Source organism: Zootoca vivipara, chromosome 13, assembly GCF_963506605.1.
Source record: "Zootoca vivipara chromosome 13, rZooViv1.1, whole genome shotgun sequence".
In the NCBI taxonomy this organism is placed as follows: domain Eukaryota; kingdom Metazoa; phylum Chordata; class Lepidosauria; order Squamata; family Lacertidae; genus Zootoca; species Zootoca vivipara.
In genome coordinates this window covers 50,596,484-50,616,406 of record NC_083288.1, presented here as the reverse complement: position 1 = coordinate 50,616,406, position 19,923 = coordinate 50,596,484, and the positions used below count along the sequence as shown (strand labels likewise).

Here is a 19,923-nt window from a genome sequence, read left to right as displayed (position 1 = left end):
TTTTTATTTAAAAGGCATCTCTGGGTTATTTGTGGGGCATAGGAATTCATTCATTATTTTCCCCAAAAAATATAGTCCGGCCCCCCACATGGTCTGAGGGTCGGTGGACCGGCCCACGGCTGAAAGAGATTGCTGACCCATGGCCTATCACAACAGCCCCACAAATAAATGTGTGTGTGTGGGGGGGGAATAGACTACATGAAACTACCGTAGGAGCGCAAATCAGTCTAGAAAACCGGCACTCAGAGGAGGGGGGCTTATTTTGAAATGAATTGCTACTACCGGTAGCAAAGCGCCAAAGGGTCATTTACTCCAACCCCTCCAATTCTGATGTTTAGTCAGAATCTCCTTTCTTGAATCTTGAAGCCATGGGTTCAAGTCCTACCCTCCAGAGCAGGAGAAAGCAAGCTTGCTCCATCTTCCATGTGATACACCAGGCATCCCCAAACTTTGGCCCTCCAGATGTTTTGGTCTGCAACTCCCAGGATCCCTAGCTAACAGGACCGCTGGTCAGGGAAGATGGGAATTGTAGTCCAAAACATCTGGAGGGCCGAAGTTTGGGGGTGCTTTTTGTTTGTTTGTTTGTTTGTTTGTTTTGGTGCTTTTATACTGTAAACGGCCCTGTCATCCTCAGATAAAGGGTGGTATAGAACAGGCACCCCCCAACTTCAGCCCTCCAGAGATGTTTTGGACTACAATTCCCATCATCCCTGACCACTGGTCCTCTTAGCTAAGGATCATGGGAGTTGTAGGCCAAAACATCTGGAGGGCCGCAGTTTGGGGGTGCCTGGTATAGAAAATCTCTCTATATAAGGATGAAGAGTGTGGACCATTCGCAAATTTCTCCAAGATCGGGTCAGGGTTAGACAAGGCGTAGATCTATCAACCGATTAGCTGTGTGAAGGCGCAACGTGACTCTTGTTGGGAGAGGGCAAGTAACAAGTTTGGGGCTTTGGCAGGAATTGGACATTGGGCTAGAATCATAGAAATGAAGAGATGCAAGAGATCATCCAGTCCAGGCAACCCCAAACCGGCCCTCCAGATGTTTTGGACTACAATTCCCATCATCCCCGACCACTGGTCCTGTTAGCTAGGGATCATGGGAGTTGTAGGCCAAAACATCTGGAGGGCTGCAGTTTGGGGGTGCCTGATCCAGTCCAACCCCTCCTCTGATGCAGGAATCACAGCTAGAGGATTTCTGGGACATAGAGTTGGAAGTGACCACAAGGGCCATCCAGTCCAACCCCCTGCCAAGCAGGAAACACCATCAAAGCATTCTTGACATACGGCTGTCAAGCCTCCGCTTAAAGACCTCCAAAGAAGGAGACTCCACCACACTTCTTGGCAGCAAATTCCACTGTCGAACAGCTCTTACTGTCAGGTATGCCGTCCTGCTCTCTGGACATGCCCAGAGGCACCTTGCTTCTTCTCACTCAGAAACCTTCCAAACATACTGAGCGGTCGGATGTCGCTTTCCTCTCCCTCTCCCCCTCCCCCCCCCAACTCCCTTTTTGGAAGAAGATTCGCCAAGGGCTAAAGTACACATAGGGACAGACCCCTGCCCTTCATGGCCAGGCTGTGTCCCCCCCCTTCGCCCCGACTCTAGGGAGATATATTTGAAAGAGGGGCCGGGAAGGGGGGGGTCACCTCTGGGGCAGCAACCCCACACCTTCCTTGCTTTCTCAGCAAGGTGAATCGGTCATCATCCGCAGAGGTAAAAGGCTATGTTTGTCTACCTCCTTGTTGCAACAGCAGCAAAGGATTAAGTGTCAGTGGGGCAAAGATCTAGCATCTAGGGCAGGTTTGGTCCAAGAGGAACAAATCTTAAAAGCAGGGCCTGGAGGGAGCAGATTTACAGCACAAAAGGAGGGCGGTTTTCCCCCCCACCCCACAGAGGCCCCAGAATCTGATCTTTTTTTTTTCCCTGGGCAGGTTGGTGGTTGAGTGGGGGAACAGGCTGAAGTTCACCCACCCCACAGTTAGTCCCCCCCCTCCCAGGCTAAACAAACACCCCAAGGTGGGTGAGTTTGAAATCCAGAGAAGACATTAGCTGCTTAACAGGTTTGTTAAAACCCCAGGTTTAAAACCTGCAGGAAAAAAGCAACGACGCAGGATTTCATCTTTCCAGCCTCTCTCCTCTGAATTACAAAATCGAAGGATTGGGGGAAGGGACCCCCCCAAGGGCCAGTGTTATGACCCCTGCATTGCAGGGGGGTTGGGCTAGATGACCCTTGAGGGCACCTAGGGGCCAAACCTACAATTCTTATTCTATATACTCTGTCCTACACACACACACTGGCGATGTAACTGCGGCAGTGAGGGTTAGTGGTTAGAGCAGGCTTCCTCAATCTCAGCCCTCCAGGTGTTTTGAGACTACAATTCCCATCATCCCTGAACCACTGGCCCTGCTAGCTAGGGATCATGGGAGCTGTAGGCCAAAAACATCTGGAGGGCCACAGTTGAGGAAGTTTGTCAGGTTACAAGGACCGGGGAGAGTAGGGTTCGAATTCTATCCCCTGTGGAGCCAGTCACTGCCTGCCTCGCAAGGTTGTTGTGGTGGGGATTCAAGGAGAAAGGGAGAACCGTGTATGTCCCAGCTTGGTGAGAAAAAGGTGGAATATGTACATATTTATATTATTAGTCACAACCACCTATTCGGTGGTAATGAAAACCCAAATTGGGGGCCCAGAGGTTGGGGGGGGGAGACGAGCAAGCTGCTGCCACTTTTGACTGATGTTTCAGCCAGGCTGAAACCAATTTAGCTGCCCAGGAAAGAAAGGACCAGGGTTGCCACGGTTGCCTCGGAAGCCGAGCCGCTGAGAGACAGAATAGGGACAGAACCGCTTTCAAGCAGGTTTAACATGTTGAGTATGGACACAGGGAATCCCAGCCACGTAAAGCTAGAGCACAATATGGGGGTTTATGCTGTTAGATCTTTCGAGATCTGCTGCTTTCTTAACAGTTTCTCGTGGAGCGTATAATTGTCTTTTTATTTTGAAGAAGTTTATTTGAGTTACACACACAGATGCAGAGAGATAAATACAGTATTTTTTTTTTTTTGTCTAACGGACTCTTCACACTTGGAACACTTGGAACAGAGACCGGGAGAAAGCGGCAAAAAAAATTATTATTATTATTATTTCATCCTCGTCGTTTAACATTTTTGTACGGTTCCGGCCACCCCGCCCGCATACTGTATTTATTTATTTGTTGCTGTTTTTAAACCCTTGGTATCACTTTTTCCCCTCTCCGCCCCCCCCCCTTAAAACGGTTCCAGCAAATCTTCTAAAGTGCCATAAAACTACCTAGAGGTGCTTTCTAGAAAGTAACAAAAATTAAAAACCAAAAAGAGAAGAGACGAGTTTACATTCAGTAGCAAACGGTCAACAATCACCGAGAGCCTCCCCCCCAGTGGCGAAAAAGTGCAAAAGATCAGAGAGACGGACAGCTATGTACACGTCAGTGACCCCCCCCACCCTGGTGGCCTGGAGCGCCCCCCCCTCTGCTACCGGAGGGACAGTGGAGCAGCCCCCCCCCAATAACTTTGGTGCTCTCTCCATCTCCCCATTCTCAACCCTGATCGGTTTCCACCCGCAGGGACCTCTTTCGACGCATCTGCTGCGAGGCCTGCATGGGTCCTCGCCGGCATCGCGCAGCCGCGCTAGATCGCGGCCGGAATTGCGCCCCGCTGCTGCCAAACCATGGGGGCAGAGTCCCTCGCCGCAGGCTCTTCCTGCTTTGCCGCCGTGCCCGGCTTGACCTTTCGACCTTTGCAGGCCGAAAAAACGACCCCGACCGGTTGCCATCCTAGGGAAGGGTCAGAGCGCGGGGGGGCTGTTTCCCCGCAGCCCCACTGCGGAAGTGGGGAGTTACACAGGGTTGCTGAAATGCCGGGTGCCAGCGGAAAGGGCCTGCCCTTTCAAGGAGTCGGTTCCAGGTATCCAGAATAATGCGCCTTTACGATGCTAGAGGAATTTGTGAGCATGATGCAGAGTGGGGTTGGGGGGTGGGTGGGGGGAAAGAGAGAGAGAGAGCCAGGAAGTTCCCCAAAAAAACACGCACCCCCCCTTGCCCCAAGCAGTGCCTTCTTTTCGGTGGCGCGGCAGCCACCGCCGAGAAGGAGGAATGTGCATTTTGCTGCATTGCAGGTGAGCCGCATTAGGGATGCGGCCAGGTGGAATGCATGGAAGCGTTGCAGCGCTAAAGTGCTGGAGGTGGAAGGGGGAGGAGGAGGCATTATTAGCACTGCTTGGACAAAAACGGGGGTGCTTTTGCGGAGCGTGGGGGGGGAGAGAGGAGAAATCTCCACGGCGTGTTTCCGCCGTGGCTTCCTTTTGCAGAACAGCGAAGCGATCTCGGCTTGCTGCAAACAAAAATGTGTGTGTGTGTGTGCGCTGCAGTGCGTGGGGAGGGGGGAAGGTGAGAGGGGCGGGCCGCAGCGAGCGCCGCAGCACATTCCCTGCACCGGAGCTCGCTTGTGCCGATGCAATTTTGCATGCCGCAATTCTCTCTCTCTCCAAACAGGGGTCAGAGGCCACCAGCTCCCCCCTCCCCGCCCGGAAGCCAGCCATTCTTTGGAAGCCCTTCTGATCCTACCCGCCCCCCACAAGCACATCTCCAAACGGGCCTGGCAAGGCCCACAGAGGATGGAGATACCTTGGTTTCACTGGAGGAGGGGGGGAGCCGGGAAAAATTGAGGCCTTGTGGGGCAATGAAGGAGGCGTTTTTGCATCCCTTAAAATATTAAGGGAAGTCTAGAGAGGTTTTAACACTTAAAGCTGATAATTGAGGCTGGCGGAGGCAGGGGGGGTTAGTTACACCCACCCACCCCGGCTTGGCCAGAGCTTTTTAGTTTCCAGAAGGAGGTTGTGCAGGCAAAAATACGCAGGAATGGCTGCAAGTTTCAGGGTGGGGGCAAAGTTTAAGCTCATTTTGGCAGTAAGGAAATGGCAAGAGGGAGTGATTTCGGTCAGAACTACTAATTCCGGAAGGCCTAATTCCAGAAACAAACTGAGTTCACAGGGCCCCTCTCTTTGCAGAAAACTCCAGTCCTGGGTTAACTGTCTCCATTTCTGCAAGCTTATCAAAAGCACAGAATTGTTGGAGGTACCCAAGGGCCATCCAGTCCAACCCCCTGCAATGTAGGAATCACAGTTATCTTATATTTTTGGGGAGGGCGGAAGCTGTTTTGTCCCTATTGTTCAGCAGGAGCGTCTCCACCTCCATCATTCTGCCCGGACACTGAGGTCCAGCAATGAGTGCCTTCTGACGGTTCCCTCGTTGCGAGAAGCCAAGTTGCAGGGAACCAGGCAGAGGGCCTTCTCGGTGGTGGCGCCTGCCCTGTGGAACGCCCTCCCATCAGATGTCAAAGAGAAAAACAGCTACCAGGTTTTTAGAAGACATCTGAAGGCAGCCCTGTTTAGGGATGCTTTTAATGTTTAATTGTTTTATTTCATTTTTTCTGTTGTAAGCCGCCCAGAGTGGCTGGGGAAACCCAGCCAGATGGGCGGGGTATAAATAATAAATTATTATAATATTATTATTATTATTATTATTATAGGAAGCTTTGAAAAGTCAGAAACCTCACCACACCCGGAAATCTTCTAGCAGATCCCTGCGATATCCTCTCGAGTTCTGCATTACAAGAGCCTTTCCCCAACCTAGGGCTTTTCAGATATTTTGATCACAAAAACCTGGAGGAGACCGGCCCGTTTTGGGAAAGGTGGACTAACTAAAACATCTGGCGTGCATAACTCTCCTCTCCTCCTCGTTGTCCTAAGCCTTTTGGCAAAACTCTGCCCCTCCCTCTAAAAATCTTTGATATCGAAAACCACTGCATATTGTTTCTTCAAAACCCTTCCGCTTGCTTTTTAAAGTTCATGCAGTTTTCCCTAGAAGGATGAGTTTCTTTCTCCACCCCCTACTAATTAGGGGTTGTTGGGTTTTGTTTTGGTTTTTTTAAAAAACAAAACCCCCACGGTTTTGGTCCTTTCGTAAACAGAAAAATATCCACAAATTTAAATTTGTTCTGCTTTTTTGTCTTGGAAGTAGGCAGAACCCAGGCTTAGAAAACACCTAAGGCTTTTTAAAATAACAGGACAATTGCCATACCTGCCCCACCTTGCCCATATTCTCTAATCTAAAATAATAATAATAAACCCCCAAAATATGCAGAGCGGCCTTCTGGAATGCAGCACTCAATTCTCCCCAAATCCTAAAAAAATATTCCATTACTTATTTATTTGGCTTTGTAGCAAGAGAAGGGAAGAGGGAGGGGGGGGGAGAATAGCATTTTGATCGCCTTCCTCCAGAGGAAGGAAACATTTCCATATCTGAAAAACCATTTTGAAGACTTGCCCAACCACCTTACGGACAGGGTTGGCTAAAAAAAGGGAGTTTTTTCTGATGCAAATGTAAACCTAAGTGGTCCAGAATGCTCATTGCCATAACAAATGCCTGTGCCCCTTCCAATCCTCAGGAGGCTCAAAGATCGCTTAAGCCACAGCTGGAAAATGCTTTCTTGCATTAGGTAGGACTAATTTATTTATTTTGGGGAGAGAGAGGGAGAGAGAGAGAGCACAGGAGGGGGGGGGGTGGGTTTTTAATTCTTGGACTCTGAAATGTACCGTAACTCAATTGCCCTATTGCCGAGTTTAGGTCGTGTGTGTGTGTGTGTGTGTGTGTGTGTTGGGGGGCACATCCCAGTATGGAGGAAGTGGGGGGAATGTGTGTTATTGGGAGGGTGGGGTTATGTGCCCCCCTTTTTTTGCAAAGGCGGCGTAAGTGGGATGAGCTTGGCGGAAATTAAAATCACAGTACACAGTGGAATCCGGTCTGCTTGCCCACCCCACCTCAGCTGAAAGGGAACACACACACACACCAGAGAGAGAGAGAGAGAGAGAGAGAGAGAGAGAGAGAAGGGCATGCTACCACAAAGGCCACAAACTTGGCACCCCTCTCCTGCAAAGTGTGTGCATATGCGATGCAAAGCTGTTGCCGCTCTTTTGTGGCTGTTGCAAAAACCCTGGAAGACCAGATCCTACAACAGAACCGTCCTCTCCCCACCATCTCAACAGGACACCCTGCCTCCTCCTCCTCCTCCTCCTCCTGCTCCACCCCTCCCCACCCCTTTTCCTCCTCCATCCAGCCGAAAGGAAAATGTGATTCATCCCCTTCGAGCTGCAAAACAAAACGCGCAGGGAGAAATAACGCAGCTGCTAAAAGCAGAGGCAAGAGATCCGAGGCGCTGGGCCGGAGGAGGGGGGCCGAGAGGGCACACACACCCCAAAAAAGGGGGGGAGAGAGAGGGTGGTAGGGAGGTGGGGGAGACAGTTCTGTGGAATGAGACCACCTTCCCCTTGGCGGGGGGGGGGGGTGATTTGGGGAAGGAAGGGACAGGGAAGGCAAGAGAAAAGGGGGCATCAGCTGGTGGGAGGAGCCAAAAGAGCCCCGCCCCCCAAGCAGAGGCTCCTCCTCCTCCCAGCTGTACCTTCCCAGGCGGGGGGTAACAGGGAGAGCCAAGACAGGGAGGAGGAGCAGGATCGGGGAGGGGGGAGACGACACAAAGATTTGCTTGTGCAAGTTCACTCTGGAAATATATATACAGAGCAATAAGACATTCATATGGAGGTGTGGTTGGGAGAAGGGGGGGAAGAGGGGTTACCCTGTACCTATTTTCGCTGCTACTTCTTTTTTTGTTTGTTAAAAAAAAGAGTCTCATCTACGATGTGCCCCACTCAACAAACCACTGGGATGTGAAGTTGTGGGTCAGCTGGCTGCGCTATTGATCTCCCCACCCACCCACCCTACGCCATCAATGCTCACCTCTGGTTTCCACAGCTCTGTCTCTCTCTTTGCCACAGCACTGCCACTGCACTCCGCCCCCCCGCCCCGAACATCCCATCTCGGGGAGGAGGGGGCCGCCTTCCACAACCCCAGAGTGCCCCAAACCTTCCACTGGCTGGGCGGGAGCTGGAGTTCAAAGCCAGGGGAGGGTGCCATCTTGGGGGAGGCCAAAAGGCGGAAGCGGAGGCGCCCCTCGCCTCCGGCTGACCCCCTACCCCCCAGTCTCCCTTGGTCCTCCCCCCCTCACAGAAGGCTCCCTTTCTTCAGCCTCTCCGGGGCGGGCAGCTCCCCTCTGCCCTCGTGGGCCGTGCCGGCCCCCATCGCCATGGCAACGCTGGAGGCCGCAGCGGCAGAGCCGTCATGGACCTCGCCGCGGCAGGGGTTCACCGAGTAGCTGAAGACACCGGGGAGGAACGGCAGCGGCTGCCCCTTCTCGTCCGGGACGACCATGTTCAGAGCCACCGGGAGGGTGAAGTTGTAGGGGTAGGCCGCCAGGAGCTGGTGGCCGTACATCAGCGGGTAGGGGTCCGGGTAGAAGCAGACCTTGCCGGCGTCGCCGCTGTCACCGCCGCCCGCCTTGCCCACGCCACTGAACTGGATGGCGCTGGGGTAGGCAAGGAACGAGGGCGGCTTGTCCTCCAGGTCCTTCTGGGTCCGACAGCTGCCCGGCACCAGCAAGGGCAGTGGGTACTCCTGGACGGGGTATCGGTCCTCCTCCAGCTCGGGCGCCAAAGCCTCTTTCAGGGCGAGGCCCGTGTGCGAGATGACCGGGTCCTGCAGGGAGTGCGGTAACCTTGGCGGGAGCTCGGCGAGGCTGGTGGCTGCCTCCAGCACAGGCGGGTGGGCGTGGGGCTCCTCTGGAAACGGAGACTTGTTCCCTCCCGCCAGGGGCACGCCCTCCTCTTCCGGCACCGGGGTGCGGCATCCGTAAGGCTGCATGTCCGCCACCGCAGGCCCTTCCTCCCCCTCCCCCTCCCCGGGGACCTCTTGCGGGCACAAGGGCGCTTCGCCGCTGGAGGACGAGACCTGCATCTCCTGCATGGTCTCCTCTTTGATGACAGGTGCCGGCACGGCAGCCGCGGGAGGAGCCTCCGCCGCCTTCTTGGAGTAGGCGATGACGGTGGTGAGGGCCGGCAAGGGCGGCGGCTCGGGCGGCTCGCCCTCGTGGCGCTTCATGTGGCGGCTGAGGGCCGCCGCCGTCTTGCACACCTTGGCGCAGCGGGTGCAGGTGAACTTGACCAGGGGTTTGCGGCCTACACGGTGAGCCTGCGAGGGCGCCAGGGGCGGGTTGTCCTTGGCGAGGCGTCCGTGCACCCGCTCGTGCTTCCGCAGCTTCTTGAGTGCGGAGAACAGCTTGCCGCAGGCCCCGCACTCGTGCTTCCACTCGGAGCCGCGCCCTGCTTTGGGAGGCTGGCTCGGCCCCTCAATTTCAGAGGTGGCCCCGACTTCCACCGGCACCGACTCGCTGGTCCCCACACCCTGCTCCTCCTCCTCTTCCTCCTCCTCCTCTTCTTCCTCCCCGGCCTTCTCCGTCCTTTTCATCCAGCGCAGAGAGCGGAGCTTGCGGTGCCACCGGGACTTTTTCAACTTGGGCAGCGTGTTGGCGCCGGCGCCAGACTTCCGCTTGGGCTTGTAGCTGTAGTAGGGCCGCCACAGCTGGTCTTCGGCGTCGCCCCGGTCGCTCTCCTCCTCACCGCTCTCGTTGGCGTACCCCCGGCTGGTGTGCTTGCCGTGGGGGGCTTCCGGCGCCGCCTCCTTCCCACTGCTCAGCTCCCTGCCAAAATCAAAGCGCTTGCCCCCGACACGGCCGCCCTTGTCCAGCATGAGGTCCGTCTCAGAGATCCGCCGCTTGACAATGGCTTCCTCGCCGATGCGCACCGTGATCTGGCAGAGCGGCGCAGCACGGCTTTCGGAGGCAGCCCCGACGTACGCCGGCTTGGCCATGTACGTCATGGTCCGCCCAGACCGCGGCCCCCTGGCCCTGGGCTCGCCGCTTTCTTCCGGAGCCCGCTCGTCTGCCTTCTGCGATTGGATGTACTCCTTCAGCACTTGCTTCTTGATAGGCCTGGCCACGGCGGAAGATGGCACCTGTGTCGGCGCCAGAGGCCCTGCCTCCGAAGACTTGCTGTTGTAGGTAATCACAGAGGGCGTCTGCGACAACACCGACGTGCTGTGGACGATGACCGAGGAGGTGGGCCGCCCATAGGCGATGACAGAGGCGGCCTCTGCACTCAGAGGCCCCGGCCTCTTGTCCGAAGGAGTGTTCTCGCCTGCGGATGGGAGCCCTGGGATCTCTGGGCCCGCCGCAGTTTCCTGCGGCCGTGGAAAGTGTTCCGGCTCGGGCATCTCCAGGGAGCCGCCATTGGCGGTGAAGACGGAAGCAATGTCGCCGTTGCCCAGCGAGGAGACCAGGTTGCCGTCCAAGGAGTCCCCGTCGCCCAGCGCCATGGGGATGGGCTGAGCTGGGAGCAGGAGGTTCTCGGGCACCAGGCCTTGGCTGTAGGTCTTGTAGGGCCTCTTTTGGGAGCGCATGGGCAGGAGGCGGTAGAGCTTGAGGGCGTTGAGCTTGGGCTTGTAGCCTCCGTTGGGCGTCTTCTCGGAAGAGATCAGGCCGGGGTTGATCCCGTGGAAGGCTTTCTGGTGGGTCTTCAAGTTGTAGTAGGTGACGAAGGTTTCCCAGCAGAAGATGCACTGGTATCGGCGCTCGCCCGTATGCCACACCTCGTGCTTGGTGCGGTACTCAGCCAGAGCAAAGACTTTGTCGCAGTAGCGGCAGGGGTACTTCCTCCGCCACGAGTGGACATTGGAGTGGCGCTTGAGACTCGAGAGCGTCATGTACGAGCGCTCGCAGACGGTGCAGAAGTAGATGATGTGCCCGTCGACCACTTTGACAAAGTGGTCTTGGTCCGAGATGTAGTCCATGCGCTGCAGCCCGCGGTGGCGGAACAGCACGCTCTTCTTGGAAGATGGCAGTGGTGGCTTGGGAGGCAATCCGGGACTGGGCAGCGCCTCGCCCGCGGGGGCTCCCTCCTCAGCCTTCTCCGTCTCCTTGCACAAGACCTCGTGCGTCTGCAGCCGCTTGATGTGGATGAAGCTCTTGCCGCAGTGCTGGCACGAGAGAGAACGGCGTGTCCGGTGCAGTTTCATGTGCAGGCTGAGCGCCGACGACGTGGTAAAGGAGCGGCCACAGCTTCCGCAACAGAAGGAGCTGGTGGCCGGGTAGGAAGCTCCGGACGGGGGCGAGCGAGAGGAGGCCGGCCCTTGGTGGTCCGCCTCGCCGTTGGCGGTGGAGGGGTTTCCGGGGGAATCATCGTGGTCCCAGCTGACGCCTCCCTTCAGCACGTAAGCCAGGTCTGGCTGGGATGGTGGCACGGCGGCGACCGAGCTGAGGTTGTACAGGATCTTGGCGGTCTCTGTTTCGGGGTCGGGCTGGCCGTCGCTCGCCGGGCTGGAGGCTTTGGCCAAATCGTGGAAGCTGAGGGGGCTGGAAGGCTCCGCCGAGCGGGAAGGGCAGGTGAGGTCAATCGGCGAGCTGCACAGCCTGGAAGAGGCCCCGCTCGAGTCGTCCATCTTGGGGTCGTCCAGGTCCTCGAGGCGGGAGATGCCGAGGCGGCGGCCAACGGCCCCGATCTCCTTGGCGGCGGCCGGGCTGGGCACGGAGAGTCGGGAGTTGTAGATGAAGTTGAGGACGTCGGAGAAGACTTCCGCTTGGATGTCGGGGAGCTCCAGGATCTGGCCGGGCTGCTGGCAGGTGGATTCCTCCGACAGCACCTCCTTAAAGTACGGGCTGGAGGCCGCGAGGACGTTCTTGTGGGCCTTGAACTTGGTGTCTTCGGCAATGATGGTGATGTCGCAGAACTGACCGCGGAGGCGCTGCTCGTTCAGCTGGACCAGGAGGGAGCTGGAGTGGCCAGTGTCCGTGAGCTCCATTGCTGCAGCCATTCAGCGGCCTCAGACCTGCGAGAGAGAGAGAAAAGGGGGTAGTAATAGATAGATGATTGATAGATAGATAGATAGATAGATAGATAGATAGATAGATAGATGATAGATACTTTATTGTCATTGTATATAGTATCAATATCAAAAAAAACAAGATCATGGCCACTGGTCCCATCACCTCCTGGCAAATAGAAGGGGAAGAAATGGAGGCAGTGAGAGATTTTACTTTCTTGGGCTCCTTGATCACTGCAGATGGTGACAGCAGTCACGAAATTAAAAGACGCCTGCTTCTTGGGAGAAAAGCGATGGCAAACCTAGACAGCATCTTAAAAAGCAGAGACATCACCTTGCCTACAAAGGTCCGTATAGTTAAAGCTATGGTTTTCCCAGTAGTGATGTATGGAAGTGAGAGCTGGACCATAAAGAAGGCCGATCGCCGAAGAATTGATGCTTTTGAATTATGGTGCTGGAGGAGACTCTTGAGAGTCCCATGGACTGCAAGAAGATCAAACCTATCCATTCTTAAGGAAATCAGCCCTGAGTGCTCACTGGAAGGACAGATCGTGAAGCTGAGGCTCCAATACTTTGGCCACCTCATGAGAAGAGAAGACTCCCTGGAAAAGACCCTGATGCTGGGAAAGATGGAGGGCACAAGGAGAAGGGGACAACAGAGGACGAGATGGTTGGACAGTGTTATGGAAGCTACCAACATGAGTTTGACCAAACTGCGGGAGGCAGTGGAAGACAGGAGTGCCTGGCGTGCTCTGAGTCGGACACAACTAAATGACAACAACAACAATATAGTACAACGAAAACAAAACAAAAACACAATTACAGCCACACACACACACACACACACACCCATCACAACTCCCCAAGATCGTATTATTTAGTTACAGCATTTAAGATGGTTATAGCTCTTGGTTGGAACTGTTTTTTAATCTATTCGTTCTTGATTTAATTGTTCTGTATCTCTTGCCCGAAGGCAGCGGTGGGTGCAAAAAGACTATATCCAGAATGAGATGAATCCTGTATAATACTATTTGCTTTTTTAAGGCGACGGGACTTGTATAGTTCTTCCAGAGATGGGAGAGGATGACCGATAATCTTTCGGGCCTGTGGTTCGAACACTTTCCTATCCATGACTGTGCAGCTGGGAAACCAAGCACAGATAACAGTATGTAAGAACGCTCTCTACGGAACCTCGGTAGAAGGACATCGGAAGTCTCTCACTCATGCCTGTGGTTCTCAACAAAGAGGGGGAACATGCAGGCTTAGTTGTTGCTGCTGCTGTTATTGTTGTTATTATTATTAATAATAATTCAATTTAGAGACTGCCTCTTTGAAACATGTGTTTACGCAATGTCCGACACTTATGATTTTTTTTGGGGGGGGGGTTAAAGTTTAGCCAGCTCAGTTAGTTGGCACATGGTGCTGGTAACACCAAGGTTCAATTCCCATATGGGCCACCTGCATATTATTCTTGCACTGCAGGGGGTTGGATTATTATTATTAATTGATTATCCCGAACCACATACCAATTATACGGGGGTCTGACAACTGCTCCATGTAGTCAAAAGAGTGGTATTGATTCATTGGAAAGATGCTACTGTTGGCCCCCCTTTGAACAATGGATAGGCAATAGGACAAACACCTCAATGAATGGATTGCTTTGAGACGCAGATTGTGTCTGGATGATGATCTTTGGAAAGCACAGCTCCCAGCAAGTGGCGTTCAGAAGCATCGCTGCCCCGCAGGTGTGGAAGCAGAGCATAGAAGCACTGGAATTGTAGAATTGGAAGGGGCTCGGAGGCTCATCTCATCCAAAGCAGGAATCGGCAGCTGTCCCATACGGGGATCGAACCTGCCACCCTTGGCATGGTGAGCGCCATGCTCTAACCAACCAACAGAGCTGATCATCATAATCATAATCATCATCATAATTTATTTATTTATAGCCCACCCATCTGGATGGGTTTCCCCAGCCACTCTGGGTAGTTCACAGCACATACTAAAACAGGCATCCCCAAGCTGCGGCCCTCCAGATGTTTTGGCCTACAACTCCCATGATCCCTAGCTAACAGGACCAATGGTCGGGGAAGATGGGAATTGTAGTCCAAAACATCTGGAGGGCCGAACTTTGGGGATGCCTGTACTAAAACATCAAACACTAAAACTTCCCGATACAGGCCTGCCTTCAGATGTCTTCTAAAGGTCAGATAGTTTATTTCCTTGACATCTGGTGGGAGGGCGTTCCACAGGGCGGGCGCCACCACCGAGAAGGCCCTCTGCCTGGTTCCCTGCAACCTCACTTCTCACAGGGAGGGAACCGCCAGAAGGCCCTCGGCGCTGGACCTCCGTGTCCGGGCTGAATGATGGGGGTGGAGACGCTCCTTCATGTATACTGGGCCGAGGCTGTTTAGGGCTTTCAAGGTCAGCACCGACACTTTGAATTGTGCTTGGAAACGTACAGAAGAGAAGAGGGGCGCCACAGCTGGGGGGAGAGGTCTCAGGAGGGGGTCTGCCTGCAGGTTAGGAACGCCTTCTCTATTTATTACATTCAAATCCCACCTCTTCCTCCCCAGAGTTCAAGGTGGCAGGCATAGTTCCTGCTTCTCCCTGTTATCAGCTCCACAACAACCCTGCGAGGCAGGTCAGGCTGAGAGCGAGCGAGCGAGCGAGCGACTGGCCCGAGACCCCCCAGCGAGTGGGGATTGGAACCCACATGTAGGAAGGGCTGTGAGAAGGCCCCCAGGCCCCCGGCAGGCAGGAGAACCACAAGGCTCTGCTTCCCGTCAGTCCCAAAAAGTCACTTGGCTGCCGTTGACGTGAGTCACACCAAGGGAAGCAGCAGGCTTGAAGCTGGCATGGACAGGCCAAAGCCCAGGGCCTGTTTGGCTTGAGCGGAGAAGCTCCCACCCCGCTCCTCCTCCCCACAGGGCCCAGCTCAACGCTTGCAGCACCCACCCGGACGCCCACCCCACCCCTCCCCACTCCACCCATTTGGGAGCCATTTTGCTCAAGGAGCTCGTTCCTCCAGCTGGCAAGCCTAAAATGGCTGAAGGAAACAAATTCCCGGTGCCAGCTCGGATTAAGCAGCTGATGCGTTGGCCCGGCCCGCTCTCCCGGAGCTCAGTGCGGAAGCCGCTCCAAGAGGCTCGCCTCGTTGCCCCCAGACGCTCAGGCGCCTCCTTTGGCCCGGACGGCCCCCCTCGTGTCAAGGGCTGGCCCCCGAAGGCATGCTCGGCCCTCTCCCCGCTGCAGAGATGCAGAGGCGTGGGAGAAAATCTTGTGGTGTTTGTGTGTGTGTGTGTGTGAGAGAGAGAACAATAGGGATGTCCACCCTCTTTTCTTCAAAGCCTGTCTTTCACAAACTTCCCTCCACCCTCGACCTGGCTGGGACCATCCCGACGACATCAACCCAGGCGCAATTTCAGGCCACGGGGTGTGCGAATGGGGCTTGTGCCTGCATGCAAGCACGGCGAGTGTGCATGCGTGCATATAATACGACGGCCACAATTCCTGGAGGGTCTCTCTTTCTCGTGCAAGCACACATCTATAAACTCCCTTCCCGGCTGCGACAGGAGTACCCAAACGGAAAGGGAGTTTCTATGGAAACCAGCCTGGATGACGGAGGGAGAGAAAAAGAGCAGGGGAGGGAAGGGAGGGAGAAGGAAGAAGGAAGAGGCAGCGCTCTGCGGTGGTGGCACAGAGCAAGAATTTGAGGAGGGGGGAAGACGTGTGGGACCGGCTGAATGTGGGTAAACGCAGAGACGGAGCATGGGGGGGAAGGAGAATACACTCAATGGAGTTCCAACAGGTTCAGCACCCGGGATCTCTCTCTAGCCAGGAGATCCTGTACCCCCACCTGGACCTGCACTGCGGTCATCCAGACGTCCTTAGGCGTCCCCCTTCACCCCCATCTCTTGAGCCTCCTCTTCAGGCTGGCTCTAACCCCGCTTTCTATCTGGCACCGGGGCCAAAATAGCTGTCTCGGATCTATCCCGCTGTACCCCAGCACCTAAGGAAAGATCCCAGAGGGATCCTCTCAAGGAGCTTGTTCCTCATTCAAACTACAAGAAAGAAGATTCCACCTAAACATTAGGAAGAACTTCCTGACAGTAAGAGCTGTTCGGCAGTGGAATTTGCTGCCAAGGAGTGTGGCGGAGTCTCCTTCTTTGGAGGTCTTTAAGCAGAGGCTTGACAGGCATATGTCATGAATGCTTTGATGGTGTTTCCTGCTTGGCAGGGGGTTGGACTGGATGGCCCTTGTGGTCTCTTCCAACTCTATGATTCTATGATTCTATGAATCTTGGGGAAACCTGATCCCCACCTTCAACTGAGAGCACTGGAACACCTGGCAAATACGGTATATGTGGGCAAAGCTTCAGAAGCGGGTCCCCAAATGGCGTCAAAATTGCACCCTGGGTCTTAAAATTATTATGAATTTGGGAGGTTTTTAAGGTTTGATGTTTTATTATGTTCTTTATACGTGCTTGGTCCGTATAGTTAAAGCTATGGTTTTCCCAGTAGTGATGTATGGAAGTGAGAGCTGGACCATCAAGAAGGCTGATCGCCGAAGAATGGATGCTTTTGAATTCTGGTGCTGGAGGAGACTCTCGAGAGTCCCATGGACTGCAAGAAGATCAAACCTATCCATTCTGAAGGAAATCAGCCCTGAGTGCTCCCTGGAAGGACAGATCCTGAAGCTGAGGCTCCAATACTTTGGCCACCGCATGAGAAGAGAAGACTCCCTGGAAAAGACCCTGATGTTGGGAAAGATTGAGGGCACTAGGAGAAGGGGACGACAGAGGACGAGATGGTTGGACAGTGTTCTCGAAGCTACGAACATGAGTTTGACCAAACTGCGGGAGGCAGTGGAAGACAGGAGTGCCTGGCGTGCTCTGGTCCATGGGGTCACGAAGAGTCGGACACGGCTAAACGACTAAACAGCAACAAAAATACGTGCTTGAAGCCACCCCAGATGGGCAGGAAACAACAACAACAACAACAACAACAGTAACAGGGAGGCTTTGCCTTCAGGGCTGAAATACACTCTGCACATGCCTGTCGGAACACGCCATTATATTGCCAGAGCCTGAGACCTGAAGTTTCGAGAATATCTGTACAGTAAATACATCAGAGAGAGAGAGAAAGGCAGAGGAGAAAAAAGTCCATATATTCCGTGGGGTTGGGTAGGGTCCCCGTGACCAGGCTATCCGGAGGGCAACTGTTGCAGACCTTTCCACGGACACTGCATTTGCCCCGAATGTGGAAATGAATGCGTCCCTCCCCCAATGGAACGGTCGCAGGAAGGGAAGCGGGGAGCAAAAAAACTTGCCGGCTCTGAAACGGTGGGGAGAGAAGAAGGATGGCGAATCGTAAACAAGATGCGAGGCAGGATGGATTTCTGCAGGCCTGAGTCACGAAGGCTGAGGTCAGCAGATTGCAGGGAACGGCACAGCAGCCTGGAAGAGGCCGGGGGGGGGGAAGAGGGGGACTGCAATGTTGGGTTTGTGCACTGGAGAGAGAGAGAGAGGCCAGAAAAAAGACCCTCACTTGGACCAGCCTACTGCTGCAACCTTTGCCCACCTAGTGCCCTCCAGATATTTTGGGACCGTGACTCTCGTCCACTGTGCTGGCTGGGACTTGCAGTCTGAAACCCGCAATGAGCACCGAGTTGGCAAATCTGCCTTCCCGACTTGCGTGCGGGTTTCTGAAAACCTACCAAAGTCACCCTGCTCAGTGGGGCAAGAGGCAGGGGGAAGCGCTCTGTCCCGAGCCTGGACAACCCAGAAGTTCCTACGTTTTGCCGCAGGTTCCGAGGGATTTTGAGACTTGAGTCTCTGCTCAAATTTTAATCTCCTAAAATGTTGGGTTCTTGAGCCTGGTTTGAAACCCCCACTTAGTGACCCTCAGCCACTTAGGGACTCTCTCTCTCTCTCTCTCTGCCAAGCTTGCCGTGCAGGGAAGTTGCAAGGACGAAACAGGGGGGGGAAATTGTTCCAGGCTTGTTGTAATGAAAAATTCCAGGCTTGTTGTAATGAGAAATGCAATTCACACATGCTCAGAGGCCCTGTTCACAAGCCGCCCTGCAGCCTTAGGAGGTGGTAAATTCAAGAGCCTTTCGGGCAAGTTCCCGCCGCTGCTGCTGCTGCTGCCTCAAAATTCATTCCCCCTCCCTCCACTCTCTGCCTCAGTTTTCCCCATTGAAAAACAGACAAATCCTCCCAAAAGCAACGAGGTCTTGTTCTTTTTTTAAAAAAGGGAAAGGTAAGCTCTTCGTGCAATTGGGAAGGGATGGGATGGCTATCGCCACCCTGCAGCCAACCACACGGCAACCAAAACAGATCAATAAAAACGGCTGCCAAACGGCCATACGTCTCATCAAGACAGGAACCCTGAGACTGGAGTCAGAGCCTGTGGACATAGAATCATAGAATCCTAGAATCCTAGAGTTGGAAGAGACCACAAGGGCCATCCAGTCCAACCCCCTGCCAAGCAGGAAACACCATCAAAGCATTCCTCACAGATGGCTGTCAAGCCTCTGCTTAAAGACCTCCAGAGAAGGAGACTCCACCACACTCCTTGGCAGCAAATTCCACTGCCGAACAGCTCTTACTGTCAGAAAGTTCTTCCTAATGTTTAGGTGGAATCTTCTTTCTTGAAGTTTGAATCCATTGCTCCGTGTCCGCTTCTCTGGAGCAGCAGAAAACAATCTTTGCTGCTCACTAGGTCCCACGCGAAACATTTAAATTGTAAAGGTTCCTGCCGTTAAAGTCTATTTCTGTTTGTAATTTAGCTCCGGGAGGAAAGGGATCTATGCTACTGTAACAGACCAGGCTTGTATGCTGATGGGGCTGGGAAAATATTAAGAGGCTGCAAACTCGGGGTGGGGACCCTCTAGGGCAGAGAAACAAACAAAAAAAAAAACCTGTGGTGTAGTGGGTCAGAGCATCTGGCTGTTAACCAGATGGTTGGTGGTTCGAGCCCACCCAGGGACTACTGTGGGCAGAATTCCTGCATTGCACGGGGGTTGGGCTAGATGACCCTCGGGGTCCCTTCCAATTCTAGGATTCTATGCCTGAGCAATTAAAGGGCACAGAAAAGCAGTAAAGGCACTTTTACTCCTCATCCTTTTCTTCAAAAAACCCTAAAACCCAGCTCTACCTCTCTTTCAAATCAGAACCAGTGAAGGTCCTGTGTGAGTGTCTGGAGGCGGTTGGAGGATGGATGGCGGCTAACAGATTGAGGTTGAATCCTGACAAGACAGAAGTACTGTTTGTGGGGGACAGGAGGCGGGCAGGTGTGGAGGACTTCCTGGTCCTGAATGGGGTAACTGTGCCCCTGAAGGACCAGGTGCGCAGCCTGGGAGTCATTTTGGACTCACAGCTGTCCATGGAGGCGCAGGTCAATTCTGTGTCCAGGGCAGCTGTCTATCAGCTCCATCTGGTACGCAGGCTGAGACCCTACCTGCCCGCCGACTGTCTCACCAGAGTGGTGCATGCTCTAGTTATCTCTCGCTTGGACTACTGCAATGAGCTCACCTTTGAAGGTGACCCGGAAACTACAACTAACCCAGAATGCGGCAGCTAGACTGTGTTTCCGAGCACAATTCAAAGTGTTGGTGCTGACCTTGAAAGCCCTAAATGGACTCGGTCCAGTATACTTGAAGGAGTGTCTCCACCCACATCGTTCTGCCCGGACACTGAGGTCCAGCTCCGAGGGCCTTCTGGCGGTTCCCTCCCTGCGAGAAGCCAAGTTACAGGGGACTAGGCCTTCTCGGTAGCGGCACCCACCCTGTGGAATGCCCTCCCATCAGAGGTCAAAGAGAACAACAATTACCAGACCTTTAGAAGGCATCTCAAGGCAGCCCTGTTTAGGGAAGCGTTTAATGTTTGATGGATTTCTGTATTTTAATATTTTGTTGGAAGACGCCCAGAGTGGCTGGGGGAACCCGGCCAGTTGGGTGGGGTATAAATAATAAATTATTATTATTATTATTATTATTATTATTATTATTATTATTATTATTAAAACTGTGAGCGATTCAGAGTTCAACGAAGAACCAGACAATTCAAGTCTGTGTGGAAATATGAAAGCCAGCAAAAAGGGTTGAGGGGTCCCAATGCTGGAAAT

General features: G+C 53.9%; 1 protein-coding gene across 7 annotated transcripts in view; it reads right to left on the bottom strand.

Annotated features, from left to right (window-relative positions):
- Positions 1–7,805: 7,805 nt before the first annotated feature.
- The window catches only part of ZBTB4 (zinc finger and BTB domain containing 4), a 47,124-nt gene continuing 35,006 nt past the window's right edge, over positions 7,806–19,923 (bottom strand). For all 7 annotated transcript variants that reach the window (XM_035134647.2, XM_035134648.2, XM_060281909.1 and 4 more), the window contains one exon: positions 7,806–11,802. In XM_035134647.2, the coding sequence (XP_034990538.1) occupies positions 8,089–11,787 (3,699 nt within the window). In that variant the 5' untranslated portion in view covers positions 11,788–11,802 and the 3' untranslated portion in view covers positions 7,806–8,088. The remainder of the gene's footprint in view (positions 11,803–19,923) is intronic.